Source organism: Phycodurus eques, chromosome 11, assembly GCF_024500275.1.
Source record: "Phycodurus eques isolate BA_2022a chromosome 11, UOR_Pequ_1.1, whole genome shotgun sequence".
Taxonomy (NCBI): domain Eukaryota; kingdom Metazoa; phylum Chordata; class Actinopteri; order Syngnathiformes; family Syngnathidae; genus Phycodurus; species Phycodurus eques.
In genome coordinates this window covers 23,115,115-23,136,656 of record NC_084535.1, presented here as the reverse complement: position 1 = coordinate 23,136,656, position 21,542 = coordinate 23,115,115, and the positions used below count along the sequence as shown (strand labels likewise).

Genomic DNA, 21,542 nt, shown 5'->3' with positions numbered 1-21,542 from the left:
TTGAGTAGAAGTACAATCAAAATAAAACAAATATAATATATCAGATGATGTCTATATTACGTGGCAATCAGTTCAACATTTTTTAATTAAAACACCCATTTCACTTGCTGACGTTACTGTAATAATGACTGTACATACAGTTCTACCTACCAACTTGCCTACCTACCCATAATTTTGTTAGTGAACTAATTCGAAAGGCTTTTGCCCCAGACAAAGCAGCCCAACAAGCAATATCCTATCGGTGATCTATTTTCTATTCCCCTATTAGACCCCCGATGCTTGGTTCACAAATTTCTCTCATTAAGAATTCATCTTCAGCAAATTCACCAGTGAAATGGCTCTTGCTGCAAGAACGTGGGGTGATAAAAGAAGTTATTGGACCTGCGACCTCCTTCGCCTCTTATCTTCCATAAACACTTTTGGTTGCTTGTACAGGGCCACGGAGGCAGAGGAGGGGCAACTGATGACATATTCACGAAGAAACAGTGCAACAAAATGTCTGAGAAATTCTCATGCTTTAAATTGGGTTGGTTAATCTCAGGCATTGGCTTCATCCATCATTGTGACACAAAAGTGATCAACTGCACTGCTTGTGCTTCTTTCTTTTGGGGGGGGGAAATAATACTACACCCTCCTTAGCCGTGTATGGGCTGTAATAATAGCTTGTAGGTTGAGCATCAGGTCTGCACAGATGAGTCTGTGTTATGAAAGTCACCCTGCTGAAATGGCACAATGTTTTATTCCTTGTGAGTCCTCAACCTGATTCTGTCACATACTGAGGATGGCAGATGTTCAGATATTGTCATTACATTCCAGACAGTTCCCTTATCCCCCACCAGGTATTAGAATTGTATATTGGGATTACTTTCAAACCTGCCAGAGGCATGCTTGCCAGAGGAACAAGATAACGTATAAGGTGACAGAGTGCTGATACAGGTGGTTACTTTTTTTTCTAATACACACAACTCCAATGCTTGGTAAAACTCCTCCCTATGTTGGAGAACATGTTCCCAGACTTTCCAACCCTCCAATCACAGTGCTCTGATGCCATCCCCCACAAATTGCTCACAGTTCCCAAGGAGCATACAGTATTTGTATACAACCTCAGGTTTGCGATGACATCTTGAGGCATAGTCTCCCATTTATTTCTTTCTTTATTTATTTTTTTTATTTGGTACTTCAGCTCGGTGGTAGCATTTCTCATTTAAAAAAAAAAAACAGTTTTACTGCACGACAGATTATTTAATCTTTTTGTTATATTCAAATCAACCAAGGTACCAGAATGGATTGTGTTGTTAAACATTATAGATTCCACAATAAATAACCAGGGGCGCTCATACAGTAAGTGGTACACAGGTTCACATGCGCACTGAAAATATTGCTTCGCACTGAACCAATCATGTGGCATGAATAGAACCGTGCCATGTTAGGATGACACACACAGCATAGAAGTAGCCAGTCGCAACAGGTGCTAATGTTTGTACTACTGCAGCCATGTACCTCCCCATTGGAAGAGTACTGGGGGAAAAAAAGACAACAATTTCACTTTTTCAAAGATTACTTTCCTCCGTTGATACACTTTAACTTTTAATATCATAATGTTATGACTTTATTTAGGAAAAACTACAACTTTATTCTCGTTACATTCCAACTTTTCATCCCGACAAAACACATCTTTGTTCTTGTAAAGATTCCAACTTCTTTCTTAAAAAATACTGTAGGACTTTATCCTTATAACATTGCAACTTTTTTTAAACAGAAAAAATATATTCATTTACTTTTGTAAAATAATTTTTGGGGGTGGTGAAAATAGGAGTACACACAATGGCAGTAACTGGCATGCGTGAAGTGTGCGATCACTTAGAGCGGCATGGTTATGAGGGGCAGCAACGCACATGGGTAGGGGGTTGCTTTTTGATATGGGTGATATTACCGCCAGCTAAACCCCCCACCCCCCCCCACCCCACCCCCCATCCCATTGGGGGGTGCGAGTTCAAGCCTTCGGGGACGCCATCACGGGCTGTCGCACAGGGCGCCATTAAAACCAGCGCTGCTACTGGGTACACATTGTAGTTACTGTTTGTATGGGGTCCCGAAACTAAAAAACGCTTGAGAGATCCGGCTCTAAAGAATAAATCACGTCATCCTTTCCTTTGGTTCTGCAGCCACCTAGTGAGATGCGCAGTATCTATTTTGAACACCCACTTTCGACAGTTGTTTGCTTGGTGCGACATGGGCACTGATGTAAAGGGGAGCGTTCTAATTTATTGATAGGTGCTTAGATAGTGAACATGAGACTTCTAAGCAATTCCTCACCAGAGAGGATAAGGCAAAAAAATGGAGCAAGAGATTGTTTTCCTCGATAAACACTTTCCTCAGATCTTATTTGCCTGGCCAGTGGGAAATTGCAAGTTACTTGGAGATAACTGATTTCATTCCCCTGTAAGGTGTTTAAATTTTCCCTTTTACATTCATCCAGGCATCATTTGTGCTGCTGTTGATTTAGAGTACAATTTATTAAAAAGATGACCTAGAAAGCAGATCATTATCATTCATAGCTTCTGCTGGTGAATGACTTTTTCACCTCAGTCAGCCTGATCTTTGTTGAATAGCATGCGACAACTTGAATTACTTATGCAGATGCAGTGAAACATTATTCTTGGTAAGGTCAAGACCATATTTTAGAAATGTGACATCAAAAAAGTTCAGTTATGAAACAGATATCTAAATATTTTTTAAATTCAGGAAGTCCTTTAAATATAACACTGAGTTTTATCTGATATTGCAGGTCTCTGTCTCCTGGTGCTCACCTCAATCACTACCTGGCATGCTTTTTTCTGCCTTACTGTGCACTGCCTCTTCCATCATGTATATTTACCAAACGCGTGCCAGCCATATCCTGCTGCTGCCCGTGCTGCAGAAAGACTTCTGACTGAGTGAAACTTTTAATCCGATACGTGCAAAAACAGAAAATTAGTGCAAAACTGAACACACTATTATGTAGTGACTTGTAGTGCAGTGTTTGATCACATCAGTGTTTGGCAGCACACAGCACATATTTGTGATGGCAGGAAAACATTGGCGGATCGCTGCTACGAGCCTTCCAACGGGATGTTTTTGTGCCAAAATGGCGAAAGGCGTTCCAAGTTGATGTTGTTGAAATTTACACAACAGCTGTAGTATGGGGAAATAAACACGATACAGTTAAGTTCAAATGGGCCTTATATTTTTAAGTTTGCCTTATATACTGTGTGTGTGTGTGTAGGTGTGTGTGTGTGTGTGTAGGTGTGTGTGTGTGTGTATATTTTTCTCATATAGATAGATAGATAGATAGATAGATAGATAGATAGATAGATAGATAGATAGATAGATAGATAGATAGATAGATAGATAGATAGATAGATAGATAGATAGATAGATAGATAGATTCAGTTTGGATATAATTGTGAATAAAATGGCAATTTTTAATATATGAGTTTCCTACCTGGGACTTTTTGCCTATTACTGCAAGTTTTGACACTTAAATAATCAGTACTTTGATATCAGACTCAGTAGGCCATTACATCGTTTTTCTCATTAAACTATTCATCGGCATCAGCTTCATCAGACATTGAGTGATCTTACAGTATTTTTCAAGATACCGTGTGTTTTTTTTAATGACATAATTCATACATAATTTATGAACTGTATATGCTGTGCAGTTTTCTGGATGCATGTGACAATGGAGAGCATCAATGGCTTTCCCAAGGTGCAGAGCCATCTAAAAAGAATAGTTGGGTAAAGACGTGATTCTGTGCTTCTTGTACAATACATTACAGGGCAATTAGTTGACACAAAGAAGATCAAAAGCATTTCAAGACCTATAAAGGGTCGATAAGAACAAGAGTATGTTTAAATTGGCCGAGTGTAATCAGAATCAGAATCATCTTTGTTTGCCAAGGATGTCAAAAACACAAAGAATGTTTCTCTGGTAGCCGCTGTAGTACGACAACAGACAGAGTGAATACTTTTGAGACATAAAAACATAAAAACATAGTCACTGAGCGCTAAAAGGTTACCAGTAATGTGGTAATGCCGATACATTTTTATTTATTTTTTGACAATTGTGAAAATTATGCAGAGTGCTTTGGCAATTTAGAGCAGTTTGAAATGACTAATAGAACAATAGTGTGGTGCAGTGACTATTGTGCAAATGGCGCAGAGACTTCAAGAAATTTATGAAGTTCAAAGTGACTAGTAGTGTGATAGTCTGGAACAATGTCAATTGTGCAAATGGTGCAGATTACTTCTCAGGCACATGAGCGGCCAGTATGGTCAACAACAGATATGCAAGTAGTGCAGAGTGGCGAGACTACTACAGTGAGTGCACGAATAATGTATAATTGGCCCGACAGAGATGTGACTACAAGACAAATTAGCGGACATGTTACAATGGAATTATAAGTTAACTGTTTAAGAAGTGGTTGTATACAGCCACGAGGAAGGAGGAGGCCGTTTCAGAGAGGAGAGCTCAAAGTAGTGGAAATCATGAGTGCTTAATCAGATTTGGCAAGCTCAATGATCACAGCCAGGCTACTCACTGATTGAATACCTTCTTGTAATGTTGTAGTTTCTGACCAACCTTGGGACACGACCCTGCGTGAGTCCCACGCCTGGGAATTGCTTGCTCCCAGGTTGATGAGCAATTTGGTGCCTTATCTGCAAAAATGCCTGTGGGGAATTCACACAATGTCAGCTGATGCTTGAAGAACATCTCAGAGCCTTGAAAAATCCCCCGGGACTGGTATGTTCTGGGGTTGGTAACACAGACAAAAGAGATGATATGCTGCTTGACATACAATGGGTTTCGGCTGGAGGGCTCGTGCTATGTTGATCTGTGCTGTTTACATTGAATTGAGACTCATTATGTTATTATGTTTTTCTTGTTTGAGAAGTGATTTTGCTGCTCATATTAATTTACATTTTACAGATATAGCAGGATATGTTGAGGAGGCACAAGCAATGAGCACCATAGTCTGAATAGCCCACAGTGGAACTGGTAATTCGAAGTGACAGCGTTCCAAGTGAAACCACTTTGCAGAAAGAAAGTGCTAAAAAAAGGCTGCCATACTGTGAAGGTTTAATTCACATTTAGCAGATCACAGATAAAACATTATTAATTAATATGTGGGGCCACATGTGACAAGTAAAAGACCGATTACCCGCCCTATAAGTTCATAACAAAAGGCCTCTTCCTGCAGCTCAGTTTATTGTTGTATCCATTTGCTCCTCCTGAAACACGCAAATAATACTCTGCATTAGAGTGGAGGTGTAATTTCCACTCCAAATAAGGGAGGGGGTGGGGGGGTGGAATGCCCCTCCACCCCCACCCCCCTCGCTGTGTCAACTTAAAATGCTTCTGCTCTCACAATAGACTGTGGAATCAATTTCAGCACAATAGCAGAGTTGTTTTACATTCAAGGTTGAAATTGCATCGTAGACAAACTTAAAACTGAACATGATCAAATATAACAAAATAAGTCTAATACAGCCGGTAAGGGAGTCCAGTGGTTAGCATGTCTGCCTCACAGTTTTGAGGTTCAGGGTTTGAATCTTCAAACTGTGGTTGGAGTTTGCGTTTGCGTTTTTCTAAATACTCTGGCTTCCTCCCACATTCCAAAAAAACATGCATGTAGGTTGTTTATCTTTATGTGCCAGGCGATTGGCTGACGACCAGTCTAGGGTGTACCTCGCCTCTCGCCCAAAGTCAGCTAGGGTCCAGCTCACCTCTGACCCAAATGAGTAGCACCAGGATCGAAAATTTAAAAAATAAAACTGATTCAAGTCTATTATATTTGCTGCCCACAACTTAAAAGTGCACCTGAGTTGTGTCTGAGAAAAGAACCGAGAAATCATCATGCACATATATAAAATGTTTGTTTTTTATTTGCATTGTCAGAAATTGTATCTATTGTACATTGTTTAATATTTTGTATCCTTGACATGGTCTAAAGCAGTGGTTCTCAAACTTTGTACACCCTGAACTGGTCGCCAACCAATCGCAGAGCACATATACACAAACAACCATTCACACTCACAGTCACACCTACAGACAATTTAGTCTTCAATTAACCTACCATGCATGTTTTTGGAATGTGGGAGGAAACCGGAGGACCGAACGAAAACCCACATAGGCACAAGCGAGAACATGCCAACTCCAAACAGGTGAAGATTTGAACCCAGGTCCTCAGAACTGTGAGGCGGACGTGCTAACCATTCGTCCACTGTGCCGCTGACAACCACAATATAATGTTATGCAAATAAATAAGTATTTCTTAAAATACAGCTCGATTTGGATCTCAATAGATTGTGTATGGGTAATTAATAATTAATTTAAATCATACATGAATGATTCATTTAAATTATGAATTTCTACTCTCTCAGTGAGCATTGAATTTAATAAAAAAAAAAAAAAATATTCCAAATTGTAGTTGGCTTATTTAGGTAATTATTTATACCTTGCTAGCATGTTCCTTTTTATTAAATGTGATACTCATCCACCACGTGGCTCTAGAAGGAAATACTGTACAGTATTAAGGTACCACAGTTGAATATGTCTTACATTGAATTGTTTTCAAAGGAAAAATGGGATTGCATGATGAGTTACTTTATGTTCGCTCCTGTCCATAAGACATATTCGTGTACTGTGCTTGTTAGGCTGACATCAGTCAATCCAGTATTGTATTTATTTATTTATTTTTGTCTGAACATGCACTATGATCACAGGAACACAAATGCTTTCCCCTTTCTGAACCACTGACTTTGAACTTTGTTCTACAGTGCTTCTATTCTGGTGGAAAGGGGCTTTGAAGAACAGAAAAGATGCGCATATGTTGCTCCTTTCCGGTGTGGTGACTGAATGTGGCAGTTTGCCTCAATGTATGGACCACTAAATGTATTTAATAAGAGTAAATACTGCAGATGGGTAAAATGAAACCTAATTAATTCTTCGCTGTGTGGCAGGCCTTTTGGAAAATGCTGTAATTATGGAGGGAGCTCAAGGTGTTGCTTTGAAAGGTTGTGAATTTTAATGGATGTGCGCATTTGAGCTCTCAATGCTCAACATGATTAAATTTAGCTATGTTGTTTTTTAGTTTGTGTTGTTTTGTTGTTGTATTTTTACCCATGGTTCTGAATTTAGACATAATTGTGTGCGTGTGTGTGTGTGTGTGTCTCTTTATATACCAAAAGATAAAATTAGTGAAAGGGAGAATAGATTCTGTGACATCTGCACATTCCCGCAAATTATGGAGAGGGCTTAGCAAACATTGCTACGGTGCATATACATTGTATACATTTAAATGAAAACTCATACCATACTTGGGGGTACAGTTCCTGTGTTGGCTATGTGTGGGTGGAGTTAAAATACTGGGCAAAATGAAAATAAGGTGCATGTTCTCCTGTGCCACACAAAAAAAAAAAAAAAAAAAAAAGCTATTGGATGCAGGTCAATTAAATGGTGTAATCGAGCAAATTAGATATAATAGAAGCATGCCAAATATAAAGCAGCTTGTGCCTCTCTGTATTCAGAATGTAGAGTATATTCATCAACAAACTGTAACAGTGAGGCATGGGCGCACATTGACCCCAAGTGCCCTTTTACCCTGGATGAAAAAAGTGCCCCTTTTGTGGCAGCCCTTTTTTCCCTTTATTTATCAAAATTGAAAAAGAATGAAAGTTACTCTCTCTGTCATCAATTCCATCCAGTGTTTTGCTATTTGAGAGGCATTTATTTGAGTCTTTGGGAGAATTGTACATATGCAGTTGGCGGCAGTTGTTTGCTTCCTCCCATTTAAAATTAGTTAGAATGTGATTGCTTATTATTTCTGAACACAGTCACATCCCCATTTATAAGAGAGTGTGTGCACTTGTGCAACCACGTTGTCTCAGTTTTTTTTACTTTTACTTCTCTCTTTTTACTTTTACTTCCCCTCTCTAAATATTTTTTTTTTCAATTGAGTTGTGCAGGTGCTAACTAAAAGTGGATTTTTAAAATGATTCGTCTTAGTCTCATTTTTGTATACAGTGTTCCCTCGCTATATCACGGTTCACCGAGTGCAGATTCAGTGCAATACGGATTTTTTCTTTTCATATTCATATTGCACATAATTCACCATATCGCTGGATTTTGAGTGTATGGTGTAATTTTTTGGCATGGCAAACCAAATGCTTCCTCTGATAAGAGTCTGGGGGAGGTTCCTTCAGCTTTAGAATATGAGTAAATAATAAAAAAATATATATATATGTGGTTACTATTTAAAGGATTTCACCTATTGCGAAGGTGGTACGGAACTTAACCCCTGCGATAAACGAGGGGTTATTGTACCGGTACAACACACACACACACACACACAAAAACAGTCATCTCATTTGTTAATAGTTGTATTATTGATTGTGTTGAATGTGTTAACACAAATAAATAATAAATTATATATATACAGGGTGATTGAAAAGTAACTCCCTATTTTGAAATGCTTATAATTTATTCACGTTGTAAAATTTTGCAAAGAATTTTTGTGTATGTTCCATGATTAAAGGAGCAAGTCTATTCTACCAAACCAACGACTTTGGAGGAACTTGAAGGGCGAATACGAGATGTTATGTCTTCCATCCCACAAGAGTTCCTTGTGAAATCAGTTTAGGTTTTGAGAAACCTAAACCAGGCGGCTTGAGAAATGCTGGCGCCTATATTGAATTTGAAATAAAACTCCATGCAATACACTTTCTTCTCATGTTCATTTCTTGTAAGAATTATAGTTCAGAAATAAATTACAAGTACTTAAAATTAGGGAGTTACTTTTCAATTACCCTGTTAGGCTTTACACGATCAGGATTCTTGGGGCCGATCACCTATCACCGATCCGATCACGAGATGGAGGAATGTGTCTATTTAAATGACCTGTTCATTTACTGTATATACTAGTGTACTTAATTGCTCAAAACATTATATTTACAATAAATAATGTATCTTTCTTCATCTATTACCGATCAGGCCGATAAAATCAGTGTAAAGTCTAATATATATATATATATATATATATATATATATATATATACATACTATTGTTTTTTTCTTCATTGTTTGATTTATTTTGCCGATTGGTGTCATTTTTTTGGCAACAATAATGAATCAGTCTTAACTTTTACCCATGTAAATAGAGCAAAATCCCACTTTTTAATGGTTTTAGTGAGTGCCCATTAAAGAAACAAGGGTGTGCTGTGCAATACCTGCTGTTTGCCACACTTCATGGCAGGAGGCTTAGTGGATTATGAAAGAGGGTTTGTTCTGAAGATGTATAGAGCAAGCTGTTTGGGTTAATTAGAGGGAACTCACCCCCCTGCGGCGCAGTAAATCTGCAGAGCCTTCCTCTTATGTCTGCTGAGATATAATGAATAGTGCACATCTGAAGTCTGCCCTTTTTAGTCAGCAATGGTGGCAGACAACTTTTTAATGCCTTAATAAAAATGAACCAGTGCTGCTCTGCTACGTTGCAATCATCAACTCAAGTGGTAGAGGAGAATTAGTTGGATTTGTGATTTCACGTCTTCACTTACTTTCATTCTTATTCTGGGTTCATTAAAAAATTCATTAAACTAAAATAAAATCCGGGAACAAGGATTGCGATCACATTGACGAACATTCTTTGAAAAGGGGATTTCATTGTAACTATGAGAGACCCTTAGCTATATACATTGGCCACTGTCAAGGATTTGGGGCCCCGTGAGACCACTTCTTCAATGGAACAAATTGAAAATACTGTTTTCATACCGTTTTCTAGGGGCCACAGTCAGTCATGCATTTGAGAATCTGCCTTACCTGGATAAATAAAGGTTAAATAAAATAGACATGCATGCAAGATCTGTACGAGTAATGATGCCAAAAAAAAACATATTGCAGTTGTAGTTTGCATTGGTATACATATAGGATTGGACTCCTTCTTCAGCTTGAATGCATCCCTCACCGCTGGTGTCCACCAAAGGGTTCGGGGGTTGCCGCCATGACAGGCACCGACCACCTTACGGCCAAAGCTTCAGTCGGCCGCCTCAGCAATGGAGGCGGGGAACCTGGTCCACTTGAACTCAATGTTCCCCACCTTCCCCTGAACGTGGGTGAAGTTCTGCCGGCGGTGGGAGTCGAAACGCCTTCTGACAGGGGATTCTGCCAGACGTTCCCAGCAGACGCTAACAATACATTTGGGCCTGCCAGGTCGGACCGGCATCTTCCCTCACCATCGGAGCCAACTCAACACCAGGTGGTGATCAGTTGACAGCTCCGCCCCTCTCTTCACCCGAGTGTCCAAGACACGCGGCCGCAAGTCCGATGACACGACCACAAAGTCGATCATCGAACTACGCCCTAGTGTGTCCTGGTGCTAAGTGCACGTGTGGACACCCTTATGCCCGGACATGGTGTGCGTTATGGACAGTCAATGATGAGCACAGAAGTCCAGTAACAGAACACCATGTCTGTGTGTATGTGTATATATATATATATATATATATATATAATTTGTCAATGTTTTTTTTTTAATGCAGGGATTTAGTTTTGGTCGGCAAAACACATTTCTCTGTTGAGGACATTTAAGAAATATAGATGTATTAGTTTTTGGACCAAAAATATTCTTTACACTAAAGCAAAAGCTTTGAGGTAAACTAAAAAACCCCACAGACAATATCAGAAATAGCATAAAGAAGATGTACAGCAGTAATAAAATAGTTATATGGAGTATAAAAGCTAGCAAAAGACAATAACACACATAAAGCTCGGCAGTTAAAGTTACAGTGCAGACTCAAAGGTGATTTCATAAGATAGTAGCAAACAAAAAATGTCAATTTATAAGATGAAAATTGCAGGAGATCTTCAGTTCTCTGGTGGTTTATTCTCGATATATGGGGCTTAAAAACTGAAGATTGCACTCACCAATGAATCCCAGGGCACATTTGAAATCTGGAATGTTCATTTCCGTAGACTGGAGCTCTATTTTGGCCCTTTTGGCTTTATAATCCAACACCCCCATAGTAAATCCAGTCTTTCACATGTAACCATTGTAAAGATGGACCTCAGATGTGATGAAGTGATATCCCCTTTTTTAATTTTGGTCACTAGCTGCAACTATTAGATGTATTTTAGTAATTCATATAAAGACACTGTTAGTCATCTTGCATGTAAGAAGACTGATAACTGAACATGTTTAAAGGCCTTTAAATTGTTTTTTTTCTTGATGATATTCTCAGGTGATGATTTTGTAATTTAGGTTAAAAAAATATATTGCTCTGGTTAGGTTTAGGTTTCTTGCTCACTTTTTGCACCATGCCTTATAGAGGGCAAACCATGAGATCCCGGCGATAAGGACAGGTTTAAAAAGGCATGAAATTGAGCTTTAATTTCAGTTTTATTCTAATTAATATACAGTACTGTGCAAAAGTCCTTGGCCACCACTACCTGTTTTGTTTTTACATTTGTTTCTTTGATATGCAAAAAAATAAAAATAAAAAATGTGCATGGCTCAATAAAATCTGATGCGTTCAAACCATTTAAAATAGCTGTCAATATTTAACGCAACTAAATCACAATCGCTCCCACTCCAAGTTAGTTAAAAAAGGTGTGCATGTGCTTGTGCGAATTAATGAGTAAATTACAAAAAAGGATGGGTAATGTTAGCAGGAATACATAAAGAAAACACACCAAAAGAACATTGCAGAGCAATGAAAACCCCAACAAATGTTGTTTTTTTTCAGTTGTCCACTTTACAGAATTAAAGTACGGCCACCCATCTGTTCATCATCCTCCACAAACTAGGAAGAGGCCTGCTAACTCAATGACGGACTAAAAAATATGCTGCTTACAGACTAACCTTACAAACAGCTGTGCATTGAGCGTTGGCAGTAATTTTCCAATTCCACCATGGCTAAATTTCACCTTGCCCGTTTGTTCTGATTCCTGCTGCTACTCACACATCAAGGGATTAAGATGATACACTTGTAGTGTGTCTGAAGGACATGCACACAAGCCACCAATGGAAAAGTGACCACAGTTGACTTGATCCACTGTACATTTTCAGCTGTGCTGCGATACCTTCATTGAGGCACGGCACATATTTTATATTAGAAAAATCTCAGAACACCACCAAACAATAATTGCACAAAATTTACATACAACTCTGGAAAAAAAGTTAAGAGACCAAAAAAGACATTGAGACATTTTTTTTTTCCCCATATGTTGATAAAAAAAAATTTTCTTGCAAATATGTTCTCTGAATGACAATGTTTGTATTGGAAATTTGGGAGTTGTCAGTAGATGAGAGAATAAAATAAGAAGGTTCCTTTTACTCAACTATATACTCATTAAACAGCAAAAGCAGAGAAACTGCTAATTTTGCAGTGGTCTCTTAATTTCTTCCAAAGCTGTATACTGACATAATGATGATTTCGTCTCAGTACTATCAATTTTACTTACTCTGTGTTTGGGCCTGTTTTCTTGAACTTGTTTTGTGTACTTGCCTTTGGCGGTTGTTGCATTTTGGACTTGGGCATTCACTGTAATTTTGCAAACAGAATTAAAATTGAAATGTTTCACAGATTTGTATTTTAGAATCTAACATTACCAAATCATATGTCACTGATGGTGTAGTGGTTCATTCGCCTGAGTTGGGCCAGTATGGCTTCCCACTTAGTGATCATGTGAGAGGTTGTCCCTCTTTGTCTTGTGGTTGAGTGGCCACCAGTCCAGGGTGTCAGTTTGCCTCTCGGCCAAAGTCAGCTGGGATAGTTTCCAGCTACCCGCCAGCCTGCGCAGGATAAGCGAGTATCAAAAAAGCATGGATGGATATGTCACAATACGTTTCATTAAATTTGACCACATATTTAAAGCTACTTCTTGCGACTAAATTCTCTGAATGACAATGTTTGTATTTGGAATTGTTGTCAGTATTTTAGAGAATAAAACAATTTTCTTCTTCTTTTCCTTTGGGCTTGTCCCGTCAGGGGTCGCCACAGCGTGTCATCCTTTTCCATGAGAGAATAAAACAATAATGTCCATTTTACTGAACTATATGCCCATAAACGGCAAAATCAGAGGAAGTGATAATTTTGCAGTGGTCTCTTAATTTCTTCCAGAACTGTATACTATGCCTTTATCCTCTTTTGGACATATTAGCACAACTCCTAATAATAACTGTTAGAAGTAAAAAAAAAAATAATAATAATAATAATAAACATATAGCGAGGATCTTTGTTTAAAGGTTTGAAAAAGAATCAAAACACAATTTTAAATACATTGCAATTTTAAACTGAATTAAAATTTTATAGTACATGTTATGATCTTCCTTGACTATGTACTAAGTTCCTTGGAAGAACGTTACTTTCATACTTTTGATAAATGTGTCACACTGTGGGTCTATTATCATTTTAGTAATTTACAGCATCTCTATTTTGCAGCAAGACAACAGTTTGAACAAACACTTTTTTAACATAAACTGCAGCATGAACAATAAAAACAAAACATTTGTACACTCTCCCCAATAATCTATTCAACATTAAACTATACAGATGTGCAGACGTTTCTGGAAGTCTGTTCCCATGCAGGCACTATCTTTGTTTGTGAAAATGACCTTAGCAAGACCTTTGCTGCTTTGTTTGGGAAGCTGGGCTCCTTTGTTTTGACTAGCGCTGTGCAAACAACAACTTTCCTGGCTTGTTTTCCTCAAGAGGCCTTCTGATAAAAAATATATATCTCGTTTTGTGAATGGATTTGAAATTCTTTTTTTTTTTGGGGTGGGGGGGTGGGGGGGGGTTCTCGGCAAAGAGATCGTGTTTGACATATTTTGATTGAAGCAAGAAAACATTCGATACCAGCATATGTTGAATGTTCATAAAAGTCCGTTCACAAAATATATATTTTTAAAAAGGACATTATTTTACTTTCCAGTGGTTCTTATGGGTTTACAGCAGTATAATTAATCTGATTTAATGTCAGAAATCAAAACGCTTTGTGTTGGCTGAAGTCTGGTGCCCGGCTATTGATCTTTCTTGGCATTTATAGGAAATCAAAGTCACCTACAAGTAGGAATGCGTCTGATTTCCTGCACTAAATGTGTCTTTATACTCTATATCTCAGCGCATTGATATGAAGACAAGCTAAGGGGGGGGGGGGGAGGGGCAGTATGTTTATTGATTGTAGTATGGATTGTGGCCTGGTAAAGGAAGACAAAGCACTCAGCAGGCCTACTAACCTTCAGCCACACTTCCATACTTCAGTTATGTTTCCTAACGAGCTGCATTGCTGGACATTTTTCAGCCAGAGAGATTACAGAATCAATTGAAAACGACTTGATGCAGTGAGAAGAGAAAGAAGATTGGCTGAAGAATGATGAAGGAGGCACAGAGAAAGATGAATAGATATCTGTTCGAGATGATACACTTACAGGAGACGTGGCTTGTATTTAGGGCTGTATTGAGTTTTCAGTGGAATGAGGAAGGTGCCATTTCCATAAAATGCAGACATACATCTCACTCCACATACCTCAAATCTAAAAGCCTTTCTCTTTTCTCTCTCTTTTTTTACCCTACAGATGTGCTCTGGACTGACAATAATTTCCTCTCCTGCTGTTAAAATTCCATGGCTGATAAAACCTGCACTTTCCACTGCTCTTGTTACCACTGAGCCCAGAGAGGCAGCTCCGGTTTACAGCTAAATCAAAGGTTCCTGTTCCCTCCATCATTATTTTCCACGCTCCTGTAAGTCACCATGGAATGCTTCCTGGCATCTGCCTTTTTTTTCGTTCTCCAAACGTTTGCTGCCCCACCTCAGACAGTCGTTAGTTTGAACGGAATAGATCTTAACAACAATGAAGATGCGGCCTTGTCTCCTCCACCGGGGATGAGCAAAAGACCCCCACATAGCATTATAATTGGGGTGCGCAAGGGAGGTACAAGAGCCCTGCTGGAAATGCTCGACATACACCCCGAGGTCGCTGCTGCTGCAACTGAGGTGCATTTCTTTGACTGGGACGAGAACTATTCCAAAGGCTTACAGTGGTACCGTGAGCTGATGCCCTACTCGTACCCTCACCAGATAACAGTCGAGAAGACCCCAGGATACTTCACGTCGACTCTTGCACCCGAACGCATTTGCGCGATGAACTCATCCATAAAGCTGCTCCTGATCTTACGCGACCCGGCCGAGCGGGTCATCTCAGACTACACGCAGGTGTACTTCAACCGGCTGGAGAACCACAAGCCAGTTCAAGCCATCGAAAACCTTCTAGTGCGAAACGGTGCCCTGAATACCCGCTACAAGGCCATTCAGCGGAGCCTCTACGATATCCACATGCACAACTGGCTGCGTCATTTCCCCCTGAAACAGATTCATATAGTTGATGGGGATTTGCTTATTCATGACCCCTTGCCAGAACTTCAAAAAGTGGAGCGGTTTCTCAACTTGCCACCCAGGATAGTCTCTTCCAACTTCTACTTCAACCAGACAAAGGGTTTTTACTGTATTCGAAGTGACGGTCGGGAGCGATGTCTGCACGAGTCGAAGGGACGGCCGCACCCTGTGGTCAACAGTACGGTGCTCCAACAACTCCGTTCTTACCTGCAGGAGCACAACAGAACCTTCTTCAGGCTGGTGAAGCGCACATTCAATTGGCAATAATAAATCAGTACAGAAAAAGTACTCAAAGGAGGCAGTGTGAGAAGGTTGAAATGGGGCCTAAAGCACTTTACAGAACTGATATTTGAAGCCTCTCAGTTTCTAGCCTTGTCTTCTCTAGTTTCTGCAGACTCGTTATTAAATTGTTTTTACACAATAAGGCAAAATGGAAGATTATTCAAGTTGGAACATTTTCCCTTTGCTGTCAGCACATAACTGATAAAATGAACTTGATGAGCTCTTTTTTTTTCTTTCTCTGTCTTGTTTGATATCGTTGTTCTTGAAAATAAATTGTTCTTTTAAATGTTTTTGGCATGCCACTGTGCCATGTTTCTCTCTCTCTATATTTCTTTGTAACTAAGCCTTCTGTTTTTGCAGTGGTGTTGCTGTTGTGGAAAGTAGACATTAATGCAAAGAAATGGGTACCCTGGAGCACAGCTTTAGTAGTACAGCAATCACGAATGGTTTTGGACATTGAAGGTAGTCTGTGCCCACAGCTGAATCAGTTAAATCCGAGTCAGCATGTTCAGATCCCAAGAGCATTCCTTGCATTTCACTTCTGCTCTGTGGTGTACAATGCCTGGAAAACATTTTCAAAACCTTATATGTGTAATGGAGGTTTTTTTTCTTCCTACACATTACTTTCCAGAATAATATTTAGGAGGCAGATTTCCCTGAAACATTGTGTAATGATATACGTTGTACACAGAATGGGTCATGTTTCTTTCATTGATTTAGTTCTGAACAACAGTCAAAGCTGCGATTCTACTGGGAGCTGATAAAAATGTGGTCTTTTTGCTGTCTCCAAGACTAATTGTCATAACTACAAATGTGTATTGATGTTCACTATATGGGCACAAGTATGGTGTATATAGTGCTGAACAAATTTATTAGACCACCACAAAATGTTTTATGCCACAGCTCCCCCAAAATAACAGCAATGGTAATTACCTAATAACTAATTTTGTATTTTCTCTAATGCTTAACACAACAGTATGTAGATAACCTTTTAACCAAAATGATACTTTAATGCTAAAATTGAGTTATGATTTTAGTCCATTATTTATTATATTATTTCTGGAAGAAAATGTTTTAGTGCTGGCCCTGTGAGCCTTTTTAAATTTGGGTAAAAAGTTGAATTCAGTTCCAATATTTCTCATTTCTGTTCAAGATGGTAAAACATAGAAAGCCTACTGAAATTGAATGGGTTGTTTACTGTGAGCCCTGAATGATGCAGGATGATTTCTTTTTGACAGATTGGCTCATACGTTGGTTAAACACTGTACTATATATTGTCCTGAATCAAATGTATTCATTTTACTGAGACATTTTAGAGGATTCTATACTAATCACTTTGTGATAGGTTTAATAGCCAAGCCCCCAAGCTTGTCTGTATAAAGCACAATGCGGGAGTGGACGCAAATAGCTGTGAGCTCTACAGAAGTAAGATGAATAATTATAAGACGAGTGCATAATTAAACCCAGTGTCGGCATCAGAGCACAACCGACAGGGGCGCTAATAGCTTAGCGCATGGGGGCACATTCTACCGCTCTATAATATTAGTTTTCCGTCAAAAACTAATGCACTAGTCCAGTGGTTCTGAAAGTTTTGAAACCAAGTACCACCTCAAAAAAATACTTCGCTCTCCAAGTACCACCATCATGACCAACATTAAAATACAGAAGCGTAACAGCTTGTTTATCAAAAAATGAGAGAGGTTTAATTCTTACAAAGGAGAATAAATATTGTACTGTATGTCACTGTAGCATTTAAATGAATATAAATGAAATGTAGGGGAAAAAAACAAAAAGTACGTAATGATTCAATTGAAATGGATTGCACTTAAAATTGGACCAAAAGAAATGATTGAAAACAAACACCACTTCAAGATTAAATGCAAAAGTATTGAACTCCAAAGTTAAATATAACTGAACTGTACTGAAGTGAGTCTTTCGCCCACCAACACAGGGAGCCTGCATACCAGTAATGGTACTTGTACCAGACTTTGAGAATCATTGCACCAGTCCAGGTCTTGAATTGCGTTGCCAGGAATTGTGAGCGTGTGGACTCTCTCTCTCTCTCTCTCTCTCTCTCTCTGTCTCTCTCTCTTCTCACACACACACACACACACACACACACACACACACATGAATAGAAACACATTCACGCCAAACATATTTTAATATTTTGTTATCTTGATCTCAGTTACTTACTTGAAAAAACAGATTTACACATAAACGTTTTTTTTTTTAAAAATAACGATAAGAAGTTTGGCATGAAAAACTTGAGGTGGGGGCGCAGGCGCACAGTAACTCGTTTTGCAGCGGATTGCCTATGAATGCCTCCCCCCCCCCCCCCCCCCCACCATCAACCAACAAAGACAAAACCTAGCACAGGGAAGTCTCTCTTTTGCTCACCAGGGGGCACTTGCACACCAGAATAACTTGGGACCACGGGACAGTGAGAGAAAATGAAGTAATGTATTATTTCTAAGATCCCCTTTTGTACAGATGCAAAACACTTGTGTATGTAGTGACCCAGGCTGATATGTGTCTGTCTGCCCTCTCATGTGTCACACAATAAAAGCACAATACATCCCATTATCTTTTATTCCCCTCAGACTATTACAGTTGAACAGTTCAGCATTTACATTAAGGATTCACAAAAGTGCCGCCGTTTCTCACAATACGAGAGCACATTGCGAACAAATTCCCGTTTGTAGCATCCGTTTATTTGTGCCTGGAAGAAACTGACTGGATAGAGCGTATATGTATTATTTGTCGCATAATATGCTTTAAAGTGTTGCAGCAAAACTATCTATCTATCTATCTTTCTCCTCCTATTCTGCACACGTTGTTTTGGAACAGAGACACTGAACGTTATGATAAGTCATTTAAAGGCACCAATACTGACAAGCGGCCACGATTGATCAAGTCGCTTGTCACTGCATGTTTCTGATAAATGCCAGTCACAAGTGTAAATAAAGTTTTGGAGGGTGAATCAGAGCAATCTGCAGTCGATGTTTTTGCAGGTCTTGTCATTCTCAGAACCGCGAATGGTCTGTCTGGATCGTGATTGATGAAGTACTTCATCAAATCAATGCTTGCTAAACCGAGTATAATCTTCCGTAAGGCTGGATCGACCTGTGCTGACTATATTTGCAACACATTGCACATTTGTTTATGTCATGATAATGATCCAATCTATCCCAAACACTGCATGTATCCCAATGTTTTGTCTTCCTTTGTGCTGAACAAATAATTCACTTGTTTGTTGCTCTTTGTTACATCGCCTCAGGTACAGAGGGTGTATGTTTGATGACATCCCGTGGCACGCAAAGCGAGGAAGGCTGTGGCGGCATCCGGCCCGAGGGAGGAGAATAAGACATGCCAGCTTATTTGCAGAGCATTATGAAAGTCTCTTATTAATCCTTTGAGGTGATGAAAAAGATATTAGCAAATGTAGAGGAGTGGTCGGGCTGGCGTTGAAAACAATGTGATAGGGGTTGCACAATGTTGCACTTCTGCAATCTGATGGTTTTTTTGGTTTTTTTCAGGCTCGTGACACAGTATGAGGTGGAGGAGTCTGGAAGGTTAACGAGGCATCCCTGTTCATATGCAGCGAGATTGTGAGCTGGCTGCAGTAAAATAAAAATCCATCACAATCCATTGTTTCGTGAGGATTATGATATGGTCATGAAAATGAATGATACTTGGTGCAGTAAACGTCAGAAAGATGAAAAAAGGCGCTCATCATATGGGGGGAGAGGATGTCCTATATTGATGTGCAGGACATTAGCAGGTTGATTATTGAAAATACGGAGCATTCAAGATTGCAAAAACACTTTTCATGATGCAAGATGCCTAATATTTTGTGCTGCTCAACATGCACATTGCACATTTGCGGTTTAAGAAAAACTTGATGAACTTGATAATAACAATGAATCATTTTTATCAACAAAGAGTGAAATGTGCACTTTCACAAATGTGAACCCACCAGTGTTTACTTTGCCATTTTGGTGCGCTGGGTGCTTTTATAGTGAACCCTCCAGCTATGAAGTGTTGCCAGAGCGCAATTTACCGACAAGCATCTTTTTACAGAGGCTAAGCGGTTCCGAAAATGAATGAATGAATGTTGGCCATTATCAACATAATATTCCATCCTTCCATTTATTTTATTTCTCTTCTCCTCAGTAAGTGAATGTGTGCTGGAGTCTATCCTATCTGATTTTGTGCAAAAGGTGGCGCGCACCCTGGACGAGTTCCCAACCAATCACAGGACACCTCTAGAGAAACAACCATTTATACTCACATTTACACCTATGGACAAGTTATAATCTTCAATTAACAATAACAGCCACACAAGAAGGGTGGAGCTGACATTCAAACCCCAAATCTCAGAACTACGAGGCTAACCACGATTCCGCTGTTCTGCGCCAAGTTAATATTGATGATTTTAATTGTGTCCACACCTTATTTAGGTATCCTGAAGCAGCCAATGAATGAACTGGCAATAGGATGAGGCAATGGTTTTCGCGTAACTTCACGCACCTCTGGATGCGGGCGCCATTTTGGAAGTTGACGCATTTTTATTTTTTTTTCCCCCCCCCAAGTGTTTTAGTACGTAAATCTGATACCCGCTGTTGGAAAAAGAGGAATTAGTGTGCACCGTTTGGCTGCAACAGTAAAGGTGGGAGGGACAAAGTCTTATTTCACCATTTACTAGCACCAATTTTAAATCTGGGCGAGAAGGCTGAATATTTGTCAAGGAAAAGACAGCGATTGTGGCTTTTGACGAATCAGCAAAGCTGATCTCCAGATACCCAGTCCATACAGCTGTTTTTGTTCTCACCACTGCATTGAAGGTAAGCATTCACGCTTAACAAGGTTTTAAAATGCAGGTTACATACTGTACATACAGTATGGGCACAACTCAATTTTCAATGTTTACAATTTAGTTCAGTACTCTTAAGTCCATCCATCCACCCATTTTCTGAGCCGCTTCTCCTCACTAGGGTCGCGGGCGTGCTGGAGCCGATCCCAGCTGTCATCGGGCAGGAGGCGGGGTACATCCTGAACTGGTTGCCAGCCAATCGCAGGCCACATACAAACAAACAACCATTCGCACTCACAGTCATGCCTACGGGCAATTTAGAGTCTCCAATTAATGCATGTTTTTTGGGATGTGGGAGGAAACCAGAGTGTCCGGAGAAAACCCACGCAGGCACGGGGAGAACATGCAAACTCCACACAGGGGATTGAACCCCGCTCCTCAGAACTGTGAGGCTGACGCTCTAACCAGTATGCCCACCGTGCCGCCTACTCTTAAGTAATATAGATTTATAAAATAAGTCCAATATCAGTCTGCTGGTTCCGTTGTTAGTTGTAAAAAAAAAAAAAAAAAAAAGAGAGAGAGAGAAGAAAGAAAGGTCACGACCCGGGTTTAGCCTGATGACCGTGCGGACCTCTTTTACTTGTTTCATTTTTTTTTTATTCTGGTCGAGGAGATTCTTCAATGATTAAGCCGGATGAAAAGTTTAACAATTTATTTGAAAATACAGAGTCAAACAGCAAGCTTGGTGAAAGTCCAGGGCTGGGATCTTCCACACATAGCCCGGAATAGCATCTGCGCAAAAGAGAGCGCAGAAGCTTTCTCGGACCAATCCTAACTTTGTCTCGGTGTCGGGGTGCGTTCGGATCCTCAGGCCGACGCTCTCACCGTCCCCCGAGATTGCGGTACTCAGAGACAGGGCGTGCTTTAACTTTACTAATGAACGTGTTGGCTATTGGCAGGCATACATTAGTACATCCACCATATTGAACGTGTCAGTTCTGCTCACATCGAACGGCA

General features: G+C 39.6%; 1 protein-coding gene across 3 annotated transcripts in view; it reads left to right on the top strand.

The window, feature by feature from the left end:
• hs3st1l1 (heparan sulfate (glucosamine) 3-O-sulfotransferase 1-like1) overlaps positions 1-15,851 on the top strand; it is a 35,831-nt gene extending 19,980 nt beyond the window's left edge. For all 3 annotated transcript variants that reach the window (XM_061690424.1, XM_061690422.1, XM_061690423.1), the window contains one exon: positions 14,610-15,851. In XM_061690424.1, coding sequence (XP_061546408.1) covers positions 14,786-15,694 — 909 coding nt within the window. In that variant the 5' untranslated portion in view covers positions 14,610-14,785 and the 3' untranslated portion in view covers positions 15,695-15,851. The remainder of the gene's footprint in view (positions 1-14,609) is intronic.
• The last annotated feature ends 5,691 nt before the right edge of the window (positions 15,852-21,542 follow it).